The sequence below is a fragment of the Pinus tabuliformis genome, chromosome 4_2, assembly GCF_031772625.1.
Source record: "Pinus tabuliformis cultivar Carrire ecotype Pingquan chromosome 4_2, CPIR1, whole genome shotgun sequence".
Taxonomy (NCBI): domain Eukaryota; kingdom Viridiplantae; phylum Streptophyta; class Pinopsida; order Pinales; family Pinaceae; genus Pinus; species Pinus tabuliformis.
Window position 1 is genome coordinate 72,015,762 of NC_142304.1, and position 18,478 is coordinate 72,034,239.

Genomic DNA, 18,478 nt, shown 5'->3' on the forward strand with positions numbered 1-18,478 from the left:
ATGGTTTCCTTCATAATCGGCTTATCCACGATACAGTGGATGTCGCCTAGGAGTGCATACATTCCATACATATAAGGAAATATGAATTTATAGTCATGAAGGTGGATTTGCAGAAGGCCTATGACTCTGTAGATTGGTCGTTCCTTAGAATCGTATTAACCAAGATTGGTTTGGTGACACATAATGTGTAATGGATTATGGTATGTGTCTCCTCAGTGAGTTTCACTATTATGATAAATGCTAATCCATCTCAATTCTTCCGCGCGAAAAGAGGCTTGAGACATGGTTGCTCACTCTTGCCCTTGCTCTTCATCCTAGTGATGGATGGGCTGAGTCTCAAGATTAGAGCAACAAAAGCGGCAAGGATTTTCAGCGACCTCAATTTGGGACATGACATTGACATCACTCATAGTTTCTTCGTTGATGATATACTCACTTTTGGGATAGTTTCAAGAGCACAATGATCGACTCTTCACTAAATCTTTTTGAGATTCGAGGAGGCTTCTGGTTTGATAGTAAATGGTAATAAATCTATCCTTTTTTTTTACAAGTGTCGACCAAGAGGAGATCGAAGCTATTGCTGGTACATTTGGGGTATAGGCACAACCACTGGGTAAAGGTTTCACATACTTGGGATTTTGGCTGAAGACAAAAAACTATAGAAACGCAAACTGGAAATGGATTTTAGAGAACTTTCAACATAAATTGCAGGGATCGACTCTTAGATGGCTCACTATGGGTGGAAGATTCACACTTGTTCAAACTGTTATTCAACAACTTTCGATGTACTAGGCTCACCTGTATATCCTTCCCTCGACTATCATATCTAGTATACGAAGCACCATGGCACACTTCATTTGGGCAGGTATTAGAGAGGAGAAAAAATTTCACTTGATCAAATTGGACAAGATTACCCTCCCACAGGAATATGGTGGATGGGGTTTATTAGATGTTAAATTATTTGGATGGGCTTTACTTATCAAATATTTATGGAGGCTTTGTTCCGAGAGGGGATATGGAGGAACATCATTGTGATTAAGTATCACAAGCAAAGACGCATTATGGATTGGATCATAGAATGCAAAATAGGCATAAATATGGGCTCCTACATATGGATTAGTTTCCAAAAGATCAAATACCGGTTTATTCAAAGACTTAGATGGTCTTTTGGATAGGGAAATCACATTTTGATTGGGTGCGATATATTTTTGGGCATTAATTCTATCCTTACGCTCTCGGTGGATGTCATTGATAGGTTACATGCTTGAGGATATTTCTTTCTAGAACAAGTTATTTTCCAGTGGCAGGGATTATTTCTTGTATGGTGTGATGTTTCTCATATTGGTATGGTTGGGGACTGCACTACTGCATGGAATGTTTATGTTAGAGACCTCATATCAGCGGGTTTGTGCAAATATGATAAAGGCGACTACATCACTTGGGGAGGAAAACTCTTAAAGGACTTAGTGGTTGTGGCCGAAACTTACATATATATTATATGCACCATATACAATTTAAATTCCACATGTTGGTTCAACCAGATCTGGAAATGAAAGGCCCCATTAAAATTTATTTTATTTACTTGGCTAGTCTGGCACAACAAGATACTGACCCGGGAAAATCTTTGAAAGAAGGGAATCCATGGCCCAGGAAGGTGCCCTCTTTGTCGAGACGCTTTGGAGACTAATCTACACCTCTACCTGGAATGTCCAATTTCCCTTCAGGTATGTCAATTTTTCCACATTTTACACATCCCTTTTAAAACTTTTCTCTCTATTGAACAATGTCTTCAATGATGGATCGAGAGAGGGAGTAAACATAAATCCACTACTCTATTTATTCTATGGGAGATTTGGCAAGCTCGGAACCGATACATATTTGAGGGATGCCCTGTAAATATCCTATAGATTTGCACTAACATAGGGAGGTGGATGGAAAATATTACAAATAGGATGCAGGTGTTCAAGGACTTACTTCATCAATCCATTTCCCCAAGCATCCTATTCCCTGCTGACTACTTTGATGGAGCACACAGGGAGGCAAATGTGGTTGTGGCGTATGGATCTGATTTTGCAACAGAACACATTATAAATTATCTTAGCACGGAGGGGATGGTACAAATTCGAGAGCGAAGACCCTGGCCTTTTGGTTTGAGAGTGGAGACCCTGGCCCTTTGGGGACTCCTCTGGTTTGCCAATAGACTGTCTTTGGACACGATCCACATATATGGAGATTCAAAAACTCTCATTGATGGAGGGTCAGGTTGAGCGACTTTTCTTCCACCTAGCCTGGAGGGTTGGATCAACCACATTGACTATCTTACACAGTCCTTCCACCATATATCCTTTTAGCATATCTACAAGGAGTCAAACTCAGTGGCAAATAATTTATCCAAACAGGGCTTAGAGGAGGAATCAAGCTTCATACATTACAGGTTCATGGAGAAAAATGTGACTAGAGAGGAGGGCACAGTCCAACTTCCCTTCATATGAGTTTCATGTCTACTTTTGATTAGCATGCTTGAACTTTTTTTTCACCTTTCTGCTTATATTTTTTATGAACATATTAGTGTATATGGACTTCGTGCTATGGGAACAAATGGATGTCATTTTTCATAATGTTAGTATAAGAACAAACACTTTATATGTACTTGAAATGTTATTAGAAATTTATTGAAAGATGTAGTGGTACATAATATACACCAGTACTTTTTCATCTGAAAAAAAAGAAAGAAAAGAAAATAAAATAAGAGTAAATTTATAAACATTAACATGGTAATAAGTAGTTTTAGCTATTTTAAATGATTAACTCGTAGACAAACCATCATATACAAAATTCATTATGTGAAAATACGAGTGAATAATTTTGAATAATAATTAAGATAATAAATAGTTTTAGCTATTTAAAATTTAAAATTTAGAGTAAAGATGGATTTAATTTAGTCTACTAGTTATACTTTTTGAAATTTTTTGGGTTGAATATATTTAGAATGTTGGAATCTCAAATTTAAGTTGTAAACTCTCCACAATCCGAATGCTTGGGATTTTTGTTTCGCTAGATTTGGAACCAAAAATTTCAAAACTTATAATAGTTAGAAAATGTCAATCTTTATATCAATTAAAGTGTTCATAAAAATAACAACTATTGTATTAAAACAACGATTTAATCGTTACCAAATAATGTATTTACTAGACCCCCTCATATTCATATATCAAATGCGTTATGTGAAAATATGCATAAATAATTATGAATAATAAATAAACAAATATATCCGATTTAATATTTTGAAACGAAAAAATGAAGATGAATTTAGGAGGTGTTCATAAAAATAATAACTTTTTCTATTAATAAAACAATCAACTCATTACCAAATGAATGTGTGTTGATTGAACTTCTTCCTAATATTCAAGATGCATTATGTGAAAATAAGTTCCAATAATGATGAATAATAAATAATCAAATATATCACTTTTTCTTTTTCTTTTTTTTCCTCCTGGTGTTGTCATTGAACCAGGATCTCGTCAGTTATTTTGTTTACAATTATCTTATAACTAACTTAACCATTTAAGTTAAATGTAGATAAATATAGATAAGATTATGACACACGAGTAAGAAAGAAATCTTAGGATATATGAATAATTTAAATTCACAATTTAAACTTATAAATATACAACATAGCTAAAAACCCTCTTAATAACACAAATAATCACAAATCTCTATTTATAAAATGTAAGTAACTTAAAAAATTTAACCACAACCTTTCATTAAAACTGATATTGAAAGACTATTCCTTTTTATTAAATCTTAAACACACATTAACAAAAAAAAACTAAAATATGATATTATTTTTGAATATAAATACATATAGTTATGTAAATACTGTAAATATATACATTCATTGTACTATAAAAATTTAAATTAATTTACACTGGCATATATTAAATCTCCCTCCAAATTTAAAAAAGTCAATGGGATCTCTTAGTGCACCACCTCAAAGGATCAACCCCAACAAACATGGAGGATGAAGATACAATCATATGGGACCCTAGTGGAGGTGTCTACATAGTCAAGTCTGGATATAACGTTCTACAAGCTCAGCAAAATGAACAAGATTGGGCACCATGGAAATCCATATGGAAACCAGAAAGTCTCCCTAAAGTTAAAATCTTCAGTTGGACCCTACTAAAAGGAAAAATCCTCACTGCTGAAAACCTTAAAAGAAAGGGATTCTCCGGCCCGTCAAGGTGTCCAAATTGCCTAAACAAAGAAGAATCTATTCAACACCTTTTTTTGGATTGCCCATTTACTAGAGAATGTTGAAAGTAGCTTTCTAGTCCCCTGGAAGTAGAACTCAACTTCTCCAGGACCTTTAATGACTTCTTTACTGAATGGAAAAAAAAGACTATCCTTATTCAATGAAGAATAAGCAAACCATTAAAAGGTTTTGGGAAAGTATCCCTTCTTTCCTATGTTGGTAGATATGGCTCTCAAGGAACAAAAGCATTTTCAAAGACCATGTTCCAAAAATTGGAAGAGTCCTATCAAAAACTTGGGGGCTCGCCTCATAATTTTTAAATATGAAAGGGTTAAAAACAATTGACAATAGTCTACTCCAGCAAGAAGAAAGGAATTGGATTAGCAGGGCAACGATAATAAACAATTGTAATATTAGTCCCAATGATAGACCTCCAATCCATAACTGGAAAATAAGACTAAATAAGGAAGAATTCATAATATGGAAATGAAACTTGAATAGGCACGGTCTATTTTTTGATAGGGCCTCCAAAAATAATCCGAGCAGAGCAGGTGCAAGAGGGAACATCATCGAGCCTAGGGGGGACAATCTGGTCATCTATGAGTGGGGGTTGGGGGAAACCTCCAACAACAAGGCAAAGGCATATAGTTTGCTAATGGGATCCAAGATCCTTAAAAAAAAGGAGACCGAAGATCCAATAACTATGGGGGATTCAAAAATTATAATCGAAGCCATGGTCAGCAGAAGAAATCCCCCAAATGCTACCATGCATCGAATTTTTAAAAGAATAAGGCACAATTTGGTAGGTCTAGGAAATATCACTTTCAAGCACATACTGCGGGAAAACAACAGTACAATGGACCACTTTACAAATATGGCAGTGTCCAGGCCCTAAGGAGAAACAAGAGAAGATGCGGAGGTGTATCACACATTGATTCCCTAGTACTTTGATCCTGCATGAAAATCATGACAAAAATCACACTTTCCCAAGACAAACAGTGGTTCAAAACAAAGCAAATTCGCAGTATCATTACAAATCTCTGCAAAGATATACTCTCAGTTGAAAACGCATGGAAGTCCCGTGATTCCAATCGAAAATCTCTGAGCACATCCTACCTCTACCATAGCTCGAAGATCTACGACTTAAAGCTAATTGTGTTCCTCTAGGTATGCACGATTTCTAAGTGGCTTGGTCCTCCCTTTGCCCTCTCCTCTCCTTTATATATCAGGCTTCCCTATTCCTTTGTCATTCTCAGTCTGATCTTCGCTCATCCTGTGGATCCTTTCTCCCATCGATCTCCATGCCTCTCTGGCTCTACCACCCATCAAAGCAGCCCGGGATCCTCACTTAATCTCATTCCTGCATTATCACAGTGTGATTCCACTCCTTTTCCACGTGCACAGTTTGCATATCGATCCCTTCCTATTGCATTCAATTTGTCAATGAGTCATTCTTCTCTGTTTTGTTTGCATCTTGAGTGCTTGCGTTTCTTTAATCTCGATTCTTGCCCCCTCATTTCATCCCATTGTTCCGCTGTCTGTGCAGCTAAGATCTTTTCTTTCTTCTACTTGTTTTTCTTCATTCCAACAGGCTGTTACTTCTCTAAAGGGAAGGCAAAACAACAAGGCTACAACAAGCAGAATCAGAGGTGTCATTCTAACAAGGGAAAGGGAACCTTAGCAAGGCTTTTTTCAATAAGAGATATTAGGAAGCACCAACACAACACATAGAATCAAATTGTTTTTCAAAGGAAAGTTGAAGATCTCTCAGAAATGGATTTAAATCCAGTTGAACGAGTCTCTCAAAACGAAAATTGTGCCACTTGCAGAGCCAATAAATTTATGATCTACAAGATAAAAGAGACAATAGAAGATCTGAGGTTTCAAATGAAAGTTGAGAATGGTGATCTGAAGAGACAATTGGAGGGCCATAAGGCAGAAATAACTTCACTCACCTGGAGGAGACGGTCACCTATCTCAAAAACATTACGCTGAACCAGAAGGGAGAAAATTCAAATGAACAAAGCAACAAGCAAGGGTCTCACCAAGACCAATCAATGAACAAATACTAAATTGTCTTTAAGTGTTTTAGAAGTATGTTATGCAAGTGTATTTTATTGCTGACCCAGTTTGCAAGGCAGTATGCCAGAAAAGTAATAGGAATCTTTGGAATTTTGGAAATCATGCCTAAAGGCTATCCTTTTGCATAGCTCCATCGAACATCAAATGTAATAAAAACTTGTTACTCTTTCTTTTTTGGAAAATATAAAATCACAACCAATCTGGTAATTTTTTATTATTATTTTAAAATAAAATTCTAAATTCATAATGATAAGATTATTATTATCATTTTATTTATTGATTAATGTTTTGGTTAAAAAATTTGTTATTCACTTTCCTCTCTAAATCACATTCTTAAAAAACACAAATGAAATTATTTAAATAAAAAAATAGAAACACAAATAAATTTATTTTAATAAAAAATAAGAAATGATTTTTTTTTAATTACTTAAAAGAAAAATAAGCACTGCTAAAAATAAAATAAATAAATGCTAAAAATGAAATAAATAAATAATAAAAGCCTGGTAATTCACCTTTTAATATTTAAAAGGTAATAAGCCACACAAGTATTGACTTGTTTAAGTAATGCGTTTGGTACAAAAGATTGAAGTGTCGTCCCATCACATTACAAGCTCCACAGCCAATTTCCATCATCCCTTTTGTAAAATTTGGAAAGTACACGTCACTGGGTGGCCATTCACAAGGTTATTTTATTTCGACGGACGCAACTCATTATTGAAAACGTTTAAGGAAAATTTTGAACTCTCCCACCCAGGAAAATCGTTCGATCCATCTATCGTATTTTATATTTCTTAGCCTCGGAGCATGATCTGGAAATAGGAAAGACTAATTATGTCGCAGCTTGGAGTACGAATAAATAAAATTTAATCTGCCAGGTAGGGAAAGTACAGATTTTAAACGCCAAATTAAGAAAAACTGCGAAATGTTTAACTGATGAAAATGAAATGCTAAACCAGCGCTGTTTGTTTTGATTTGAGTTGGTGAAATTGAAAAATAAATAGACACCGTAAAACGCAGGAAGTCGAACGATTTAATCCTCGTCCTGTGCAACTATCACCATTTTGTCGTTGGAAGCCAGAGTCGATCGCGCGCAGGTGTATGCAAAACAGAAGGTTGAATTTTCGTTCAATTTCCTTTATAAATTTTCTGATAGATGTTGTATTGGGACGATTATTGGCTACAAATGATCCTTTTATCAGAAATTTAGAGGAAATTTTGTTTGCAGAAAATATATTTTATCTGCAGATTTGTCCGGGCGATTTACATCGTCAAAACCTTAAAAACAGGGGAATTTTGAATCCGCCTGTTATCTCAATGCTCATATATTGCCAGCGCGCATTAATGACGCAGCTTATGAAATAGCTCAAATCTTAGGGTAATTTGTGATATTTAGGTTATTATTGGATGTTAGACTTAAACTCCCTTTCTGTTTCAATATAGGAATGTTTTGCGTTTTCACTATATCTTCACACGGTTTTAAATGCCACATTGACGTGTGAATATTAGAAATCGAGTATCGGCTAATGACATTTTGTCAAGCGATGCAATTTCACCGTCCAGCGGAAACTTTAGAGCTGCATCTTGAGTTTTGATGTCATATAGAAGCAGTTACTAGAGCAGAGAAACTGTAAACGAAATACTATTTTCTTCTTTGGTAAGCCTATAGAAGGCGCAGTTGTGCTCTTGGAAAAGCTCAGGCGTATTTATTGCCAAGAATTGAAGTTTATTCAAGTTTTTTTTTGATATCTCTTTAGTGTTATTCCCATTTTTGTTGGCCCAAGGCGTGCAATTTGACCACGATAGTAGAATTATTTATTAGCAGGCGTCATATCGACCTTTAAATTTTTTGACATCTGTTCAGTCTTCTATATGGGGTCCGTTCAATCATTTTCTTGGGTTTTCTGACGGAAGAACTTTTTTAATACTGCTTGTAGCAGATAAAATAGGATAATCATTGGCCAAAACTGTCATGTTAAGTGTTGCGGTAGTATTTATAATGTTTGCATCTGTTAAGTACTCAAATTGACTTTGTTCTATCATTTTCTAATCTCATTTGGCAGTTTCTTGTTTAGTTTGGCTTGAGGCTTTCGATTCTAATTTCTGTATATTGTTGGTACAGCTGTGGAATTGGTACTGAAAGTGGATCCGCAGACTACTACTTTCTGTGGAATGTTCTTTGCTCTTTGATGATAGTACTAAGTAGATAATTATTATTCTTGTAGACTGTTATCATATGAGTGTTTGTGGTACATTTTAATTTTTAGGTCGATTTTGCATAGAGTTGAACTCATCTTTTTGTTATTATGACTTACCATGTTTTAGTTTGTGTTTAGAAGCATTGGAATTTAAGCTTTTAAACAATTTCCTCCTGTTCTTCAAATTGAGTTACCTGTATATTCTGCAGGGGCTATCATTCTTAAATGAATTTTGTTGAGAAAGACAAGGATTAACAAGAAGGAAACAGGGCGAAACGCTTTCAGTTGTCTCCCACAAAATCAGTAATCTGCTCACTTTGAACTAATTTCACATTAATGAGAGCCCCCTGATCAGAATTTGGAAATCCAAATATTCTAGCTTTGAAGTACCTTCGTGGATCAACACGACTTTGTGTAAATAGATTTATCTGTAAGTTTTTTTATTATCATATTTCTATTATCATGAACATTTTCTGTTGTTTCTTTCTTTATAGACTGATTTTTGCCTGTTTTCTGATGCAGGAATAATTAAAGAGCAAATACTATCATTGATCGGTATTGCTCTGTTAACTATTTGTAAGAGAGGTGGTAGGAACTTGATAAATGCTATTAAGGTGAAGGAAAGTCAAGTTAACAAGGTAGAAACATTTCTAGCAGTAAAATGAGTGGGACAAATACAAGAGGCAAAAGCAAGAAACAACGGTTGAGTAATATTGAGGATGCCCGCTCAGAGACATTAAGGTAGGTTACTTGCTGCTTAATTTTTGGCTATTTATGAATTATGGCTTTCGACATTTAATGGAGACGACCTAAAGTTTTTGTCTTCAGTTGCTCCAACTGTTAAGTGTTACGGTGTAAGATAATCTCCAGGCATCGATAATTTTAAATTTAGAGTTTCCAGATGATACATGTTGAGTGCTTTGCACATATGGTATGGTTGGATTCCAGGCCTAGTTTTGTATATTAGCTTAGGTCACACCAGGGCTTTAAATGTATATTTAAATAAAAAATTTGAAATTTACTGTGGATGAAGTGCTTATTAAGATAATTCATATAATTGGCCTTCTTTTCTCAAGTTGACTGCAATCTTATTTGAATTTTAAGGTTTACACTGGGGAGTTTCATGACATTTTCATTTGCAACCTATTTTTTGGTCTATTTTTTTTGTTGATCCCTATAAGATTGGTTTTGCAGGAAAATCAATGCAACGGGTCAGATAACTAAGGATGATATTTTTCAGTTATACAATATTGGAAAACCTATTTGCCATGGTTGTCGAGTCAATTCTAAAGACTCACCTAATTGCTTCTGTGGATTGATTCCTCCTCCTAATGGAGTCAGAAAGCAGGGCCTGTGGCAAAAAGTGGCAGACACCATACTAGCACTTGGACCAGATCCAAATGATTCATTACGTTCCAGCTTGGATTTTCCTTCAGGTCTCACAAACCTGGGTGCAACATGTTATGCAAACAGCATACTTCAATGCCTTTACATGAATACATCATTTAGGACATGTTTTTTTTCTGCTGAGCCAGAACTTTTGCAACAACAGCCTGTGTTATACCAACTTTCACGGTTGTTTGCGCAATTGCACTCAGGCAAAAGGGTTGCTGTAGATTCAGCTGCCTTTACAAGGACATTGGAGCTAGATAATGGCGTGCAACAAGATAGCCACGAGTTCCTCACATTACTTCTTTCCTTATTGGAGCGATTTCTTGGTCACTCCAAAAATCCTCAAGCAAGGACTGTGGTTCAGGATTTGTTTCGTGGAAGCCTGTCACATGTTACTAGGTGAGTTGTTTTAGCATCAATATGGTTGTTAAAGTGAATCATTGTGGCAGCTAATTGATGAGATTGGTTTGATTCTGGCCTTGTTTAGTTATAAAAGTTGGCAATTTATATGATTTTTATTTGTTAGATAGGCAGTTTATGAAATTTGTTTTAAACCTTAAGGATTTTTTTGTCTTGGGACAAATGAGAACACGATGGAGAAAATCCATATCTTGTTATTTTTAATTATTCTGATTGCAATTTTTTTTTTCTCACTACTGAAGAACCTTTTCATAATTGCTTAAATTTTTTTGCAAAGACACCATATCAATTAAAGGGTTGTCCTTGATTTGTAAATTTGTTAATTCAGAGCTCCAAAATATTGGCTCGGCAAATTTATTACATGAAATGCTTGTGGGATAGTAGATTTCATAATGCATGGTCCAGAGTGGTAGTCCTGTCACCTGTGATTCTTTGAACCTGCCTTAGGCAGATTCTCTGGGAAGCTCTGGTTACAGAGTCAGGATTGGGATAAATGCAGTTGCATGTTATATTGATTTTTTTACGATTGTCTTTTCAGAAATTTAGGGTTTGCACATACAATGAAGTTGGAGATAAAAATATTATTTGGTTATTGATGCCGCATATACATTTCTCACCTATACCTTTACATAATGTTTCATTACAATTTATAAATACCCCTAACTGATTATGGTGATGTGACCTAACCTGAACATATAAATGTTCCAACTTCCAACCATCACGTGTTGCTGATTAATAAAGTGGTGATGATTTCTGAATATTATTGGAGTGTCAATATTCCAAACACCTCACACTAACACAGAATTAATACTTTTGAACTAACTAGCCCCTTAGTACAAAAGCTCAAAAACATTTACAAAGAAGAGATATACAATCTAAAAGATGACTACAAAATTTTGAACAACATGAATGGCTAAGCAGCCACAGTGCTTGCTGCTTATCTAGGATGTTAACATGTTACCTGTGTCTCCAGATTGTCTTCATCTCCAGATCCAGGTTTCCATGCTGGTGCTCTTTTAGATTGCTGTCTCCCTCATTTTGAAGGTGTAATGTTACCAATCCTACCTAGACAATATTTGAACTCCATAAGATTGTCAACTTCTTTGCTCATCCTTATGTTGAAGGCAGGATTCAGTTGGATTCACCTTGACAATCCATTAAACTGAGCATTCCAACTCCTGAACCCCTTACTGGAGTCTTACCTGGGTTGCTAATTAATGCAGGCAGCTTTTATTGGTTTCAACAGATTACTTGGGTAAACTCTATCATGATTGCCTCTATTTTAGAATTAGTTTCTCAAATTTATTTTCTTGGGAAAAACATTGCAGTGTAGAAATTGACCATTTCATCTCTAAACATTGTGACTTCTATTTTCAACTTTTAAAAATCTTCTTCTGGCCTGATTTGAGGTTTACATTCATGTGCCAAAAATATGTGTAATTTTTTTTAAATCTCTCTTCCATGGAATAAACTTCAAGAGGTAAAAACCTTCAGAAAACAAGTTAAATACATTTTCTTCTCAAAAAATTTAAAAATTTAGCAATGTGTAAATATTTTAAAATATTTCTTCCATGAAATAAACTTCAAGCGCTAAAAGCCTTCAGAAAACAAGTTAAATACGTTTGCTTCTAAAAAATTAGAAAATATAGCTTTGCCAGATCTTCCTATCTCATTCGTTCTTTCTTGGCAGAATACTGATTATTTTTTATCGTGCCAGTCTTTGATATGCATGTCGCAGCAGTACTAGTGCTTGTTTCTTCCCTTCTTTATGTTATTTTCAGCATTTTCTAGAAGATGTGCTTGCACTCTCACATTGTATTCGTGCTGATTGTACTCTTCTTCAGTCCCATTGACCTACTTTTGTGGTCATTTGTTGGACTAATCAAATTTTATCTTATCTTATCTTATCCTACGGCCATGTCACATACCTCTCTCTGCACCTTCTGATATGTTTACCAGCCACACATATGTTTCTGTATTCTGCACTTATGGTCATTTTCCTTGGTTTTGTCTAATGTGCTGCAGTGAGTAGATTTAGCTGCTAAGTAAACATCATCAACTTCTGAACAAAAATGTGCTTCTTGTCTGCCAAAACTACCCATCTGCCTTCTGTAGCTGACAAAGATGGTGTATGATTCTCTATGTTTGTGTAGATTATTATTTTATTTGGAGCAAAAAACGCCAATACAGGCGTCATGCCAATCCTGAAGAACCCTGTAAGAATCAGATCATACATTACACCTGATAAAGATCATGTAACCCACCAAAAAAAAACAGCAGCAGTTGTTCTCACAAAACACCAAATAGCAATAATCCTTGGCTGGAGAACATTCTCAACCCCATCTTGATATGGTGCGAGTACAAAAGAACCTGATGGATGACTGCAAGCTTGCTTTGATTGTCTGCCTGCTTTCTGATTATGATCCCTGTATATATGATCGAAATTCCTGGTCTGAAACCAGGAATTCAGGTCAACTGCATGATAGAGCACCCGATAGAGCCCTATATACCTCTGCTTTCTTGTTTCTGTCATCCAATCAATAAAGATTTTAGAGTCCCCATAAATGATTATCTTCTGAATGCCTTCCTTCAAAACAATGGTCATGAGGAAGCTGACTGTTCTTCCTTCAGATTTATTATTAATGCATTGTCCCAAGCCACATTCAAAGGAGATCTTCTGCTGTTCGGAGATGTGGAATGTGACCCCTGCCTCTTTCTCTCTAGGGTTCTGATTAGCAGCCCATTGAAAGATCCATAAGGAATGGTCCTGTCTACCTCCAATTCATCTACTTCTCTCTTCTTCTTCTCTGACATTTCTCATATGATTTATAAGCTCCTTTAATCTTGTAGTAGGTAATGGCTGGGGTTACTCTCTTCTTCTGAAAGAAAGCAACATTCCTGGATAGCCACAGATCAAAGCAGAAAAAGGGAAGTGAATGAGGGTCTTTCCTTACCTCGTTGACCTCCAAGTGTGCTCCAAGTGCCTTCTCCACCATGGTTCCTTCCCATTTTCCTTTGCCTCCATTTAGCCCTTTAACTGCTGTTTTGTAATCTTCCCACTCCACTGCTGAATTGTTCTGTAGTCCGAACTGTTCTGCTTTTCCCTGTCCGAGTCCCATCAGTTTGTATTGTTTTTTTATCCACCAACCAGGTAGAAGCAACTGAGAGGGAAGGTTTTCTACTAATTCCATGGACAATCTTGGAGCCTCCATGCCCCCAACCCATGGATTGTTGTGTCATTTCCCAACCTTAAATCATTCTGCAGTCCTAACCGTTCTGCTTTTTCCTGTCTGAGTCCCACCAGTTTGCATTTTTTTCTTTATATGCATCAGCTAGGTAAAAGAATTGAGAAAGTGAAGATTTTCCTTTAATTCCCTGGACAATATGGTAGTCTCCATATTATTCAGCCTTAAATTATTCTGCAGTCCCAAGTGTATTGCTTTTTCCTGTCAGATGCACCAGTTCGCATTGTTTTTTCATATGCATCAGCCAGGTAGAAGCAACTGAGGGAATGAATGTTTTCCAGTAACTCGCTGGACAATCTAGGAGACTGCATACCCCTGATCCACGGGTCATTTCCCAGCCTTAGATGCTGACCATTACCATCCAGCCAAGCCAGATGGTCCCCAATGAGAGGATATGACCCTACTGATGCTCTCAAGCAGTTAGAATCTCCTGCAGTAGATTTTCTTGGGCACCCTATCCGCTCTTCAATGCTAAGAGTCTCCACATATTTCTTTCTCATGAGTTGAGTCATGACTGACTGCCACAGACCTTCAAAAGTGAGTAATTTCTACATCCCTTCGGATGCCATTCCTCTGAGAAAAGGCTTAGATCTTTCAGCCCTCAGCCAGTCTTTCTTATAGGTTTAGCAGTTTTCTTGTACGTAAGCAGGGTTTTGCTTGTTTGTTACTCTTTCCAATCCACAGGTACCCATAGCAGAGTTGTCAGAGTATTCTCTCCTTGTTAAGAATGGAATGATAGAGAGAGGGACATCCAATAAACAGGCATAGTCCATAAAACATTTTTGAACAGGGTTAGTCTTCCCCCAAAAGAAATCCACCTATACAGCAAAAATTAACCTTTTTCTAATATTTTTCATTTGACCATAACCTGCCCATAGATGTATAGTCATTTGCTTTCAGCTTGCATGCAATATTCTTCACACTGTCCTCAAAATATTTGATCTGAAAAGTGAGTTTCTTTAATTCTTTCTACCACATAACCTCCAGTTTGCAAAATGTTGCAGTAGATTTCTGCTGGCTGAGAAGAATGCTTCTAGTTGTGCTATATAGGCCTAGAGCTATTTCCGTATAGCCTTTGCCTTGCTAAGTGTACCATTTCCAAACAGTGGGCCATCATCAGTGAACAGCAGGTGGGTTGTGTTTAGCACCTTTAGTAACATGTATACTATTCAAGTAATTCAACTCTTCCCATCCTTTACACATTTCAAGATCATGCTTAATCCTTCTGCTGCTAGAAGAAATAGAAGAGGAGACAGGGGGCAGCCCTGCCTTAGTCCTCAAGGGGATGGAAGAATTGTGAAACTGCTCCATTAATTAGCACATCATAAGAGAGTGAGTTGCAGTAACCCTCAATCCAGTTTACCATGTTGTTATCTAGTCCACTATGCAGCATGGGAGCCTCAGAAAATTCTTGTCTACCTTATCTTAGGCTTTCGACAAGTCTAGATTGATTAGAAAAGTGGGTTACTTCCTTCTTTTTAATGGGATGAAGGGCTTCTTATGCTACTCTGATAGCATCGAATATTAGTCTTTCTTCCAGGAACCCAAACAGCTCTTCAGAAATGACTGTAGATAGGATGGGCTTGAGTCTTCTAGCTATAACTTTGGCTATAATTTAATATGAGCAGTTAGGCGGAGCAATGGGTCTAAAAGCATCATAGGTCAAAGGCTTATCTTCTTTGGGAATGGTGGCCATGAATGTTGAGTTAATATGGCCAGTAATCTTCCCACTTGTAGGTGATTTCTCCAAGTACCCTTGGCAAGTCCTCCCCCTAAACATCATAAAAACTCCTATTAAACTCCATGGGTCAGCCATCTAGCCTAGGGGCTTTATGAATGTGTAATTAAACCAGCACTTCAAGTCATCTTCCTCGACAGGGTTTAGGATGTCTCGTTCTGCTCATCAGAAATGGGCTTATTTAAATTTGGGAGGGTTGAGTGTGTTTCTTTAATATTCTGTTTGCCAGGGTCTTGGAATATGCCTTTGAAATGGTCCACTGCTGTCCTAGCTATCTCTTCAAAACCAGTATGTAATCTACCATTCTTGTCTTGAATCTTTAATATGGTGTTTTGAGCTTTCATGGCCTAGCAAACCTGTGAAAATACTTTGTATTCTTGTTCCCTTCTCTAAGCCAGACATGTTAAGTTTTATAGATGTTCTATGCTAAGAGCAATTTCACTTTTCTCACAGCAATCATACAAGTAGATAAGCAAAATGCAGATAGAACATATAAGCAGATCTTACAGAAGACAAATCAGAAACAAGAAAAATGTATGTGATCGTTTCGGCGGTCAACAGGATGCTTCAACCAGCAAAGTCTCCTTTGGTCAGCCAGCCCAGCATGTGTCACAACAACCCTCCAGGTAGCTCGTACTTTTAGGATGAGAGAGGAAGATGTGAGTTGTGTTATGTTCAAATTCTCTCCAACTTTTCCTGTATATATATCCATCAATGAGGGTGTGTGACACGTCTGTTGGGCATGTGAGCCTACATTACAAAACTGGCTGACCTTGCACATATAATTTATTAAGAATAATAAATTCAAAATATAAGTTCTGCTCATCGGATTAAGACTATTTTTATATGGATTTTACACCTCTCAGAAAGAGGAATCCAACAAAAATATTAGCCTCTTAATCTGAGCATCAGAACATGGAGTTTGGACCTAGTTGTCCAATTTTAACACTCCCTCTCAACTAGGGAGAACTCCATCTATTAGTGCAATTAACATCGTGAGTCATCCCGCCGAAACTTGCTTTGCTGGCTTCTTTATTTCAGAACAGAAGTGGGTCAGTCACAAAGACATCATTCCCTGACTGACATAATCAGTCCAGAGGTCCCAAACCTCACAAATCTTGATCCCAGATCAAGTGGTTGGACCATGCCATCCTAGATAGAGAGTACGGCAATCTCTGATGCGTCCATCAGTCTTTGCTAATAGTCTCTAGCTTTTCCACACCTCATTGGCCAAATGAGAGGTACTTCCCATGAGCCCTGAACTTAATGGGTAGGATGCATACGGGGCACAGATTAAATGAGTGGCGAACCAGCTCAATAATCACAAGGGTGGGGCAGAAGCATTATGAGTGCTTATAGCTTCGAGAAGCTATCCCCAAAGCCCCCCAGAGCTCCCAGAGCTCATCGTCCAACAAGACCCACATCATAGGGTCTTTCCACGACACCAAGACTCTCACGGAAGGTTAGGAACTTGACCTTCCCCAGGGGCTTAGTGAGAATATCTGCGACCTGCTCATCAGTTCCTATATGATCGAGCCTTACGGCGCCTCGCTGTACCATATCCCGGATAAAGTGGTACCTGATATCAATATGCTTGGATCGGTCGTGGAACACAGGATTCTCAGTCATACGAATCCCACTCTGATTATCACAGAGTATTACAGTGGTATCTAGCACATGTTGGAACAGCTCACTAAAGAGCTTCCTCAACCAAACTGCTTCACAACAGGCCATACTAGCAGCAATGTATTCGGCCTCCGCGGTGCTCAAAGCCACCGACTTCTGCTTCCTGCTCATCCATGAGATCGAAGCAGAACCAAGATTGAAACAGCATCCAGATGTGCTCTTACGATCCACCACACTGCCAGCCCAATTGGCATCAGTATATCCCCGGAGTATCACACTCTCGGCAGTGTATCTCAGCCCATGGTTTATCGTGCCCCGAAGATATCTCAAAAGATTCTTGGCACCAACCCAGTGAAAATGATGAGGCTCAACCATCTGTTGACTCAAAGTATTCACTGCAAAACATATGTCCGGACGGGTGTTCACTAAGAACATCAAAGCTCCTATGAGTTGACGATACTCAGTAGGATTGGCCAAGATAGGCCCTGCAGCGCTGCCTCTCAACTTCTTAAAGTTGAGTTCCATTGGTGTCGACACGGACTTACAGTCCACCATCCCAAATCTTTCCAAAAGCTTCACAATATACTTTCCTTGAGAAAGGAAAATCTCTCCAGGTCTCTGCCAGACCTCCAGGCCTAGGAAATAGTGCATCAGTCCTAGGTCTTTCATCTTGAACTCAGCAACAAGCTCCCTCTTACATTGATGAATGAGAGGGTCATCACCTGTCAGGAAGAGGTCGTCCACATACAGCACTAGAATGAGAGGCTTTCCTTCCTCAACCTTAAAGTAAAGGTTTGGATCAGCATTGCTTCGAGTGAAGCCCAGCTTCATCAAGTAACTATCCATCCTCTCATACCAAGCTCTGGGTGCTTGCTTTAACCCATAGAGGGCTTTCTTCAACCTGCAGACATAAGTGTCTCGATCTTGAACTTCAAATCCCAGAGGTTGTTCTACATACACCTCTTCCTTTATTGCACCATGCAGAAAAGCGGTCTTGACATCCATCTGATGAAGACTCCATCCTTGCGTAGCAGCAAGGGCTATGATGGATCGGATGGTGGTATATCGAGCCACAGGTGCAAATATATCGTCATAGTCAATTCCTTCCTTTTGAGAGAAGCCACGGGCAACAAATCTTGCCTTAAACTTTTCAGCACTCCCATCAGATCCATGTTTAATCTTGTAGAGCCATTTAGCGGTGACAACAGATTTGTCCTTCGGTCTCGGGACCACATCCCAGACATCATTCTTCATAATAGCCTCATATTCTTCATGCATAGCATCCTTCCAGACTTGATGCTTGATGGCTTCCTCAAAAGATCCAGGTTCAGATTGTATAATAGTACTCATGGCAGCTAGATACCCTTGGTATCTACACGGCTTCTTGCTTTCTTGGAATGTTCCCCTTGGGGCAGCATGACCCTCAGCATCTTCGAGGGTGTCCCTGAGCCATGATGGCCTCTTTCCTAGAGAAGGGGAAGGATCAATAGGGTCCATTGGCCCTTCAACATCAGGCATAGTCTCA

At 37.7% G+C, this 18,478-nt stretch overlaps 1 protein-coding gene across 5 annotated transcripts in view; it reads left to right on the forward strand.

Moving 5' to 3' along the window:
• The first annotated feature begins 7,061 nt into the window (after window positions 1-7,061).
• The window catches only part of UBP26 (ubiquitin-specific protease 26), a 231,549-nt gene continuing 220,132 nt past the window's right edge, over window positions 7,062-18,478 (forward strand). Inside the window, exons 1-5 of one of the 5 annotated variants that reach the window (XM_089428211.1) lie at window positions 7,062-7,212; window positions 7,355-7,449; window positions 8,742-8,962; window positions 9,055-9,273; window positions 9,727-10,323. In XM_089428211.1, the coding sequence (XP_089284337.1) occupies window positions 9,194-9,273; window positions 9,727-10,323 (677 nt within the window). In that variant the 5' untranslated portion in view covers window positions 7,062-7,212; window positions 7,355-7,449; window positions 8,742-8,962; window positions 9,055-9,193. Of the gene's footprint in view, window positions 7,213-7,280; window positions 7,450-8,741; window positions 8,963-9,054; window positions 9,274-9,726; window positions 10,324-18,478 lie in introns of those variants that run through there. The other 4 variants (XM_089428214.1, XM_089428213.1, XM_089428215.1 and 1 more) reach the window with 4 other exon arrangements.